At 40.9% G+C, this 11,754-nt stretch overlaps 1 protein-coding gene across 1 annotated transcript in view; it reads left to right on the top strand.

Annotated features, from left to right (window-relative positions):
- Positions 1 to 457: 457 nt before the first annotated feature.
- Positions 458 to 11,754, top strand: part of LOC126481723 (uncharacterized) — a 98,048-nt gene continuing 86,751 nt past the window's right edge. Inside the window, exon 1 of the mRNA XM_050105675.1 lies at positions 458 to 955. Coding sequence (XP_049961632.1) covers positions 458 to 955 — 498 coding nt within the window. The remainder of the gene's footprint in view (positions 956 to 11,754) is intronic.

The following is an 11,754-nucleotide window of genomic DNA, read 5'->3' as shown; positions in this document are numbered from 1 at the left end:
GAGCAGTTACATAAACGAAACTTTGCGAAGTATAATGCAGGGATACAAACAGGAGAGAGAGCAGAGAGGAATTATTAAGGGAAATGAAGTAGGAAAAGAATATCGGTCGGATGTGAAGGCTCACGTGAATGAAATAAGTACAATTCGAGGTCAGAGTGACGAATTGATGAAGGAAGAGTCAGAGAAGGCGTTGTTTGTCGGTAGGGATGGCAACTGTGCAGAGAGGCAGGGGCAAGGTAGGAGTGATGTGACTTATGGTAAAAGGTTCGTACGAATAGTCGACGAATCGCATCGAGAAGTAATTAAAGAGGGAAGGGTGGATAAGAAAAAGGGGCATAGTGCAGAGACGCATGCCGATTCAGAAATTACCTCGTATGCAGAATATGTACATCAGCTCAAAAGCCAGCCAGCACAATTAGAAAGATATTCCACTCAAGTGATTAGTTTGGACCCGAACATGACAGTGTTAGAGAGCCATACCGATTATGATGTGTACCTAGTGACAGCAAGAGTACATGACTGTGATGAAGATTCTTTTAAAGAAATTAGAGAAAGTGTATCTAACCAAGAGAAAGAGTGTTGTGATCCCTGTAGTACTGAAGCAAATGAGTTGAGTGAGACTGGAATTCCATTAGTAGGGGAAAATAATGAAAGTAAGAGTGGCGAATGCACTATCCAACAAAGGGAAAGTAGAGAAATGGATTATAATTTGCGAGAATTATTTGAATCCGAAGAAGGTCATATTTCTAAGGAGGAGGAATTATCGTCAGAATCATCAGAAAGCATCCAGGGAGAAAAAGAAGTAGAGGAAGTTTCCGATCCCGCAACCGAGAGTTCAGGCATGACAGATTCGAATGAGAACGAGATGACATTAAAGAGCCTAGACGAAGGACTATTGGAAAAAGCGGTGAAAGAATTTAGGATGAAAAGGAGAAAGAAACCTCCAGATGGAATGGTCAGTATAAAAACCGGAAAAATAATATGGCAAGACTTGGCGGTGGAAAAGGATTTATTATGGGAAGATAAAGAAAGTATGAAAGAGGACAATAGGATGCAAACAATCCTACCCATTAATGTATGTGGGTACGATTTATATGTATTGTTGGATACGGGTGCTCAAATAAGTGCTATTTCGCACGCATTTTTTGAGATGATCAAAGAGCAACGAGGAGTAGTTATGATGCCAGTAACAGGTGTTAAAGTGATAGGGGCGACAGGGAAATGTAGTAAACCTGTTAAACATCAAGTGATGATGGAATTTAAGATAAAAAACAAGCAATTTTCGAATGCATTTTTAGTAGTTCCAGAGCTCAGTGCCGAGATCATTTTAGGCATTGACTGGTTAATAAAACAGAAAGTAATTATAGATTGTGACAAAGGGATAATAGTATGTAAAGTTGATAGTGCGGTATTAGAAATACCATTCGAATCATCTAGGGTAATGGAAGAGAACCAGCTGAGATGGGTAGAATTTAGAGATGATCATGATTCAGGAATAGGTCAAAAATTCGATTGGTTTCTGGTGAGGCAGATAGTTGAAGATGGAAATAGGAGACACTCCTTCGAAATGTAGTGGATAAAACGGAAGGACTATCTGATGCCCAAAGGGAGGATCTATGGCAAATTCTGAAAGAAAATCAGGAGGTATTTTCGGACAAACCGGGACGAGTGATAAATTATGAGTATTGCATGGAGGTAGAGGAGCATGAACCTTTCTTTAAACCACCATATAATGTACCATTGTCTAAGAAAGAAGCAGTTCAAAAAGAAATAGATAAAATGGTTTCATGTGGGGTCATTGAACGGAGTTCTAGCCCATATAATAACCCACTGGTGATAGTAGGTAAGAAGGATGGAAGTGTACGAATAGTGATAGATGCTCGTACTCTGAATAAAGTAGTGAAGAGGGAGTTGGATCGTCCAGAGAACATAGATAATTTATTGCAGAAGTTTAATGGTGTAAATTACATGACTAGTTTAGACCTAACTGCAGGATACTGGCAAGTCCCATTAAGTGAGGAGTCTAGGAAGTACACGGCATTTTTATTCAATGGCAAATGCTACCATTTCACAGTGGTACCATTTGGCCTAAATACTTCCGTTTCAGTGTTCACTCGGGCTTTAGACAAAATTTTAGGGAGTGAACTTAGTTCGCTAATCACGGTTTATGTAGATGATCTGTTAATTGCTACAAGGACATGGGAAGAGCACATGGAGTTATGCGACAGGGTGTTCAAAGCTTTAATTAAAGGAGGAATGACCCTGAACCTGAAAAAATTCGAGTTTGTGAAAAAAGAAATAAAGTTTTTAGGTCACATAGTAACACCAGAGGGAATTGAAAAGGATCCCGATAAAGTCAAAGCAATAAGAAATTGTCCGGCTCCCAAGAATAAAAAACAACTAAAGTCGTTTATAGGACTTTGTTCCTTTTATCGTAAGTATGTGGATGATCAGGTGTTCAATAGCCCACATCTGAACAACCTACTTAAGAAGAACAGTGTGTATATATGGACTGAGGAATGTGAAACAGCATTCAACCGGCTAAAAGACAATTTGGCTAAAAACATAAAGTTATGGCACCCTGACCTGTGTGAACCATTCCACATGGCAACAGATAGTTCAGATTATGGATTGGGAGTATCCATATTTCAGGAGGTAATGATAGATGGGGAAAAAACTCATAGACAAATAGCATTTGCGAGTAGAACCATGTCTAAGTATGAAAGAAACTATACGGTTTCAGAGAAGGAGGCTTTAGCTATACTATGGGGTTTTAGGAAGTTTCAACTTTTCTTATGGGGACATAAGACTGTGGTCCATACAGACCACAAAGCTTTAATATTTTTGAAGGACTGCAGATTGTTACATAACAGGTTGACCAGATGGGCGCTGTTTTTACAACAATTTGATATAGAGATCAGGTATGTTAAAGGGAAAGAACATGCAGTACCGGATGCTTTGTCGACATTACCGGAAGGATGTGAGACACTAGAAAGTGTAAAGAATAGGGAAGATGTTTTTGAGGTGAATTACTTCAAAAAAGCGGAAGGAAGAGAAAAAATTAGGGAAATATGTCGGAATATGCGAAGATATCAAAGTGATGATGATGCACTCAAGTCGGCAAAGGTCAAGTTTGACAATCCGGACGCAACTAACATAAGGGCTTCATATAAAATACACAAAGGTGTACTGTATCTTCAAAGATTAAATAATCCAGGGAAGTGGAGAGTATGTTGGCCGGAACAACACACTGAAGTGCTGATAGATTATGTTCACTTGGCATATGGCCATTGTGGTGCACGGAAGTGTACCGATAAGTTAGATGAATGCATTACCTTTAACAACATGGCACGAAGGGTAGCACAAAGGATAAGATCTTGTGATCTATGCCAAAAGGCGAAAGTAACAAATGCAACTAATCAAGGGCCCATGCAATCAATAAAACCTGATGAAGTATTAGAAATAGTAGCAGTAGATATCTTTGGACCATTACCGAAAACCATGGGGGGTTTTGTGTACATATTTGTAGCAGTTGAACTTTTCTCAAAGTATATAAAGCTATATCCCTTGAGAAAAGCTACTGCCAGAGCTGTGTATGATAAAATGGTGTGTGATTATTTTGTGAAAGTAGGGAAGCCAAAGAGAATACTATCAGATAATGGTGTTCAGTTTTGCTCAAAAATGTGGAAGGATGGGATAACTGAGAAACAGGTAGAAGTGGTACATATCTCAGCTTATCACCCATCAAGCAATCCGGCAGAAAGATATATGCGTGAGATAGGTCGGTTATTTAGGACGTACTGCCATAGCAACCACAAGAAGTGGGGCATGTATGTGAGTGAATTCGAAGAAATCATGAATTCATTAACAAACGAGAGCACTGGATTTACTCCAGAAGAAATCCTGAAAAAGACGAGAAGTAAAAGTCTAGTAGAAGACCTACTAGAATTTCCAGATAGAGTTGAATTAGATTATGATAGTAAAAAGAACTTAGTAAAAGACAAGATGAGAAAACAAGCAGATGCGAGAATTCGTCGTCATGACGAAAAAGTAAGGAATCCTAAATTCAAAATAGGTGATCTCGTTCTTGTAAAAACACATGAAAAGTCAAGTGAAATTAATAATGAGATCAGCAAATTTAAATATATATATAATGGACCATTTAAAATAGTGTCCATACCCAATGTGAATGCTTATTATTTAGAGTACCCATTAACAGGCAAACGCCTGGGAGTAAGAAACATAGTGGATCTCAAAAGGTATGAAACACGAATTCTACCAGATTGAAAATAAATATATAAATAAATATTAAAGTAAACCAATATGTAAATAGTTTTGTTTCTTTTGTTCTATGTGAAAGGTAAATGTTCACTAAAATATGTTGCAGTATTCTAATGAAACTTCTAGTTTAAGTAGAGACTAAACAGACTGGGAAAGACTGAGCTTCTAAGAAAGCCTTAATAGATGTGTAAATAAGTGTTGTGGAAGAGGTAGAAAAGTGAGGAGGTGAAGTGAAAAGGACGGGCTATAAAGTAATAGGCGCATAACGTGTGTTTTACTTGCCTGAGATAAAAGAAGTGTATTTAAAATTTTTGTAAAAAAAGATGTTTAAAGTGTACTGTGTTTAGAAGTAAGAAAATTGGAAAGAATACATGTAAATCATTTATGTAATGTTTAGCAGGAAAGATAGAAAGAATTGGTGTTTAATTTTAGATAAGTAATATAAGTACCGAGGTGTATCAGTAAGAAAGAGAAAACCCTTGGTAAAATGCTTAACGAAAATTTCAGATTCATTATAGGAGAGACTTCTTATTGAATTATCACTGTTAGATACTTCAATAAGAAGTGGGGCATGTGTAACGGAACTGAAATGGTGGTGGGCTGACAGTAATTTGGAGCCCGCGCGTCGGAAACGGGCGCGCTGGTGTGAGACTGCCAGGGAGTGCACCCTGATGCCATCTATTGGCGAAACTGGGAATTAGCGCTGCCTCTCAGACAATGCACTAAGCTATCGGAGTCAAATGTATTCTTTTTCTTGGTAATTATAAGCTATTACTGTATGATTTAATGTTATAAAGCGCTAGTAGTAAATTATTATGACTGGTATGAACTCCAGGGTAATAAATATAAATATTCTTAAATACTAAATGATTTCGGTGAAAAGGTGGTAGGGGAACGCCCCCACTCTTGGTGATACGAGCATAGCTAGAGGTAGCTGGAGACACAGGGACTGAACAATGGAATGGCCTGGGGAGGGTTGACGTGATCGGACGTGCATAACTGTGCTCACGCAAAAGTGATTGTGCAACAGCGAAGAGGAGAACATCGTCGCCGTTTGTGGAGTAGAACGCGACGAATGGTTGTCGAAGCCGTCTCTATGCCACTGGGGCTGATTGTAAGAGTTCCTGCGCCCAGATTTTATGGCGGACGTGCAGTAGCTTATACGAGTGCTACAGCTCGTAGTTCCAGCCGCCATTAAGGGCATGAGGCGTGAAGAGGAAGAGCTGCGTTAGCCACATGCATCTCACCACCAGCACCGACACGTCTACCCAAGGCAAGACTGCTTGCAATTGTTAAGTCGAACTTTGTATACATGTAAAAGGAGAATACCAGTTTTCTTTTATGCAAGTGCAGAGGACAGAATATAGTAATGAGTAAAATTACGACGCATGTTGTTCATTGTAAAGTGTAGTAACCTCAAACATAGTGTAGTGAAATCAGACTGAGGCCACCATCGCCTCTTTCATTTACAATTCTTTTGGGTGTAGAATACTTTAGCGTATAAGAATGTTGAAAAGAGCAATGGTCACACCAGAATGAGTCGCCTATTTATAGTTACTTAAATTTTTCTGAGTAACCTTTCAAGTAAAGTCACTTAACTAATTCTATATCAATTGTCCAAAGAGTAATATCCAAAATCATTAAATAAGTTGAAAGGTAGAAGTTTGTTAACCTAAGTTGCTTAAATTGTCTTGGTGGTAATTACCAAGCCAACTCACAGAAATTGAGAGAGTATTTGCTTTGTAGAATCACCTAGAATGATCAGAAATAGTAATATTCAGAATTATGTTTAAATTGAACTCAAGCCGTTTCACTTTGAAACGAGCCAAAAAATTGATTTATTCTTTTGCTCCTTCAGAGCTGGCGACCGTAGTTATAAGTATTTTCAGGAGGATTCGACGGTAAGTCTGCTGCTCTCGTCGTGCTGATAGGATTATCCACTGCTGCTAGCAGCGGTGATTGGATACATAAGCTCACTACCAAGTTAAGTGGGTCAGGTAGGCAGTGTTACCGTGTGAACTGTAGGGCACTGTAGGCTGTGGATCGAACCCGTTCAATCATCACAGCTCTTTGGGAAATAGTCCGGTTAGGAGTGTACTAATCATTAGGTAAATACTGGCGAGTAACGGTCAAAAATGTATACGCAAGTGAATTTAGCAAGGTCCATGCAGCACCTACTTAATGTGGTGCAATGGCGAGGGTAGGAGTGGAGTAAAAGTGAGCTGAGCTTGTGGCAGCTGTGCTGTCTTCAAAGATTAATAACGTGAATTCACTACTACCTCTTACCATTAGGACTGAGCTATTTACGGTTAAAATACGTAGCAGTAAGCGCAAAGGCGTGACAGCTACAAGTCCGTATCGGCTTTATACATACGAAAGTAGGAAGCGGGTCATCCTGTCAGTGGAGGGGGTTAAAACAAACGAGTCAGTTGAGAACATACCCCATTTACTGATGGAAAGATTCGGCGGTTCGGTCGCAAGTTATTTTCATATAAAAAGAACTTATAATCCACTATGCATATTTAACTGATACTGAAAAAAACAAAAGTTGACCTAAGCTATGTGGGCATGTATTACGACGTACGCTCTAGTCAAGTCAGTCGTAGTCTGTTACCTCAGGAACAATGTGTTCCTCTGATTTGGAATTCATTCATCGATCTCTTCTTCCTGTACACCTGTAACTGAAAGCTGGCATTTGTTTGATGTGCACATATCAGTATCACGAGTGAGTCAAGTGAAATGGCGAGGTCAGGAAACATCTTTATGAAATGTCTACGGAAACTTGTGAGACATATGCTGTAACGCCAAGTTGCTGAAATCGCTCTTCATTTTAACAGGCATCATACGGTCCGCTCCTGTCATTACCGTCGGCTTACTTTCTTCACGAAACAGTGACTCAAATTCTAGCTCTGTTCTTGCTTTTTCAGTTTATATACAGTCCCTGCTTGAGAGGTCCTCTTTAATCTTCCTTCATTTTCAACAAATTACTGACAGCCTCAAGTAACACCCTCCATTTTCGTTAATTAATTTAAATTTCTTCTTGTAACTCATTATTATTACTTTGATTTTTTTCCCTCTACAGCCTCGATTTTCTAATATTCTAAATTCGCTAGTTAACGTAATCCGATACATCTCGTAACTGTTAGACAAATTCTCATAAGCTACATTTCTTATTTCCAGTATGGTAACTTCGTATCTACTTTTACTCTGCATCCTAAGAGTCTACGATCACTTACAATTTTCAGACCATTACATCATGTACAATTTGTTTATTATTTGTATGAATACAATGAATTTCAGTTCTCTTTCCGTTTGATCATTGCCAAGATAATTTTCTATTTCTCTCCTCCAGCGTTAGTGAGGTAAGAACGAAAATTTTCGCCTCGGCAAATGCTACTAGGATGCGAAATGCATCTAAAATTAGTATCATGGCCATTGAAACTTCCTGGCACATTAAAACTTTGTGCCGGACCGAGACTCGAACTCGGGACCTTTGCCTTTCGCGGGCAAGTGCTCTACCAACTGAGCTACCGAAGCACGAATCACGCCCCTTCCTCACGGCTTTACTTCTGCCAGTACCTCGTCTCCTACCTTCCAAACTTTACAGAAGCTCTCCTGCGAGAGCTTCTTCCAGGAGTGCTAGTTCTGCAAGGTTTCGCAGGAGAGCTTCTGTAAAGTTTGGAAGGTAGGAGGCGAGGTACTGGCAGAAGTAAAGCCGTGAGGACGGGGCGTGAGTCGTGCTTGGGTAGCTCAGATGGTAGAGCGCTTGCCCGCGAAAGGCAAAGGTCCCGAGTTCGAGTCTCGGTCCGGCACAAAGTTTTAGTCTGACAGGAAGTTTCATATCAGCGCACATTCCGCTGCAGAGTGAAAACGTCATTCTGGAATCATAACCAAATTTTCTTACTGAAGAACCGTCCTTTATTTTTTTGCCCCACTTTCGCAATACCCCACTGCCACCACGTAGTGAGATTTGCAGTTATTTATCAACTCGTATAACTCTTCCTAGACCTCTCCTGTTCAGGAACGTTGCACTCTTCCGAGACATTACTGTTCAAAGCTCACGAGTCCGTATTGAGACGGAAGAAATAGTGCACTAGACTGTATTATGTACCCCAGAAAACCACAACTAAATCGTGTACTTCGTATGATATTCATTTCCATTAATTACCTCAGTATCTTAATTATCGACTTACACACCTATCACTATCATATATTTTACCATCACAAGTTATTAAATCTTCATACTTTCATAAATATTTCCTATCCAGAAATGTATATACGCTGATCAGCCAGAGCGTTATGACCACAGACCTACTATCGGTATAAACCCGTCCGAGCGATAGCAGCGTCACCTGACGAGGAATGACTGCTACTCAGACACACGTACAGTGTGAATGTAGTATCAGTGAGCGTGCTGTGCGTGTGTAGAATGGGTAAGGTGCGCGATCTATCTGTTTGACCAAGGGCAGGTTGTGATGGCCTGGAGGCTCGACACGAGCATTTCGGAGACTGCACGACCTGTTGGGTGTTCTAGGAGTGCTGTGGTGAGTGTCTTCAATACGTGGCGAAATCAAGGTGAAACCACGTCTAGACGTCGTGGGGTTGATCAGCCACCCCTCATTACAGGTGTCGGACGTCGCAGGCTGGGCAGACTGGTAAAACAGGACAGGTGGCGAACTGTGGGAGAATTAACATCAGACTCTAATACTGCGCAGAGTACAAGTGTGTCTGAACACACAGCGCATCAAACACTCCTAACGATGGGCCTCTGCAGCCGACGATCCATGCATGATCCAATGTTTAAAGACCACGACATCGGCAACTACGACTGAAATGGGCACATGACCATTGGCCCTGGATGTTGGAGTAGTGGTAGAGCGTTATATGGTCTGATTAATCCTGATACCTTCTGCATCATCCTGATGGGAGGGCGCGAATCCGTCGTCTTCCAGGGGAACAGCTCCTTGACACCTGTACTGCGGGACGGAGACAAGCTGGCGGCGAGTCCTTTATGATCTGTGGAACATTCACGTGGGCATGGCTCTGAGCACTATGGGACTCAACTGCTGAGGTCATTAGTCCCCTAGAACTTAGAACTAGTTAAACCTAACTAACCTATGGACATCACAAACATCCATGCCCGAGGCAGGATTCGAACCTGCGACCGTAGCGGTCTTGCGGTTCCAGACTGCAGCGCCTTTAACCGCACGGCCACTGCGGCCGGCACGTGGGCATCCAAGTGTCTAGTGGATGTCGTGCAAAGCACCATGACGGCCAAGGAGCATCGTACACTGGTTGCAGACCATGTAGACCCCTTCGTGACGATCATGCTTCAAGACGGCAGTGGCGTTTTTCAACAAGATAATGCATCATATCACAAGGCCAGGAGTGTGATAGAGTGGTTTGAGGAACACAGTGGCGAGTCCCAATTGATGTGCTGCCCCCCTTCCCCTTCCCCCCATCCCACAACTCACCAGATCTGAATCCGATCGAACACATCTCGGATGTGATTGGATGTGCCGTCAGAACTCATCGCTCCCCTTCCCGCACTTTATGGAAATTAGGCATGCAGATATGGTGCCAACGTCCTCCAGCGACCTACCAGGGCCTCATTGCTTCTAGGTCACGACGCGTCGCCGCTGTTATCCGCGCCAAACGTGGGCCTACGGTTATTAGATGTGTGGTCATAATGTTCTGGCTGATTAGTGTAAGAATATAGCTACACACACACGCATCTGTCGTACATAATTAGGTTAGCAACAGGTAAACGGTGTCACTGAACACCCAGCTAAACTATTCTTCTAGTAGTTGCATAACTTATGAGATTATATATTACGTCGTAATAAATCAAATGAAATGTTTGTGTTTGTTTAGAAAAGCCGTTGCGATGTTTGGCCTGTCGTCTCGGTTAAGTAAAGCTCTGTAGTTCTCGAAAAATTCTAAATTCAGCAGACGTTTATTACAACTGTTCTTATAATTCTTCTTCCTCTTCTTCATTCTGTGGGCACGGCATCAGGGATTTTCGAATTTTACGAGAAGTCTACCCAACCCGCCTTAGGCCTTTCTTCGCTCTTCTTCCGATCTCTTTATAACGCAATGGTAATTTCAAATGGTTCAAATGGCTCTGAGCACTATGGGACTTAACATCTGAGCTCATCAGTCCAGTGGACTTACAACTACTTAAACCTAACTAACCTAAAGACATCACACACATTCATGTCAGAGGCAGGATTCGAACCTGCGACCGTAGAGGTCGAGCGATTCTAGACAGAAGCGCCTAGAACCGCTCGGTCACAGCCGCCGGCTCAATGATAATTTATCGTGTCGTGCATTATCTACTATTTGCACGTTTCGTACCACGCTTTGCAGTTCTTATTTCCTTTTTCAGTCGATTGGTTCTTCTTACAGCTCTTGTCGCATCGCATTGTTTAACTCTTCTATGTAGTCGTTTCTTACCTGTATCTCGTTCTTTTCAGAAATTTCATTTCTGCTCTTGTTGTTTTACCAATAGTTTTCTTAGGCACATAGCAGCACCCTATGAATGAAGACGTATGGGAAGAGCCATAGTGTTACAAAACTCTTCTCACGTTTTTTGTCTGTCCTTATGTTTCACCGCGTTATGGGAGGTGCCACATATGCTTCTAAAGCTAGCCAGTTTTACATCTGGTTCTTCATAACACACAAATAACGTCGACTTTTTGTCTCTGTTGCTCTTTATTTAAGTCCATAGCGCGTTTAATGACATCGCATCGTTATTATTTCGATTTCATTCTGTTTACATATTGTAAGGTCCGCAAAAATATTGTTGTCAAATACTTAGTGACAAACACGTGGTGCGGTATCGCAGAATACAGCGAATGTTTTCGTTCTGCTAAGCACGTAAAACGACACGTTATCTTCCTGTCTTCCTGGTGTCTGAGAAAAATAGAAAGTCTTCTCTTCAAACCACGGATGTAATCCAAGATTTAAATAGAATCAAAACCATCCGATAATAATTACATTGCGATCAAAACGTGTAGTTAGTTAAACTAGCAACAAACAGTAAATCAGAGTTTAAAACATTGTTCTTTCATATATTTATTCTTTTGTCTATAAGCGGCTTGCAACTGTGGGTAATGCCATCAAAGCAGATACTGAGAAGCAGTTGGTATTACATACTCTTAAAATAGAATTACAGTTTGTGCTGCGAATACTAATTTCTTCTCCATTTTACATTGTGGATTCAGTGGTACGAAACAGAGCTGAATTTTACACAAGACATGATAGGTCTTTTCTTGTTCATAATATTAAAGATTTTATAGCGAATAATTTTTCTAGCTGTGTTATTCATATTCGCGTCCCGGTATCATTCGATGGTAGTGTGAATCGGATATATGCAACACAGCTAAACCGCTTCCTTTTTGTTGTCTTTTATCGCATTAGGTCCATGATATTATTCCGGACTTTTTTGCAAATATATGATTTCTGGGTACC

Source organism: Schistocerca serialis, chromosome 5 (assembly GCF_023864345.2).
Source record: "Schistocerca serialis cubense isolate TAMUIC-IGC-003099 chromosome 5, iqSchSeri2.2, whole genome shotgun sequence".
NCBI lineage: Eukaryota > Metazoa > Arthropoda > Insecta > Orthoptera > Acrididae > Schistocerca > Schistocerca serialis.
The sequence above is the reverse complement of the archived record's forward strand: the minus strand, read 5'-3'. Positions and strand labels throughout refer to the sequence as shown.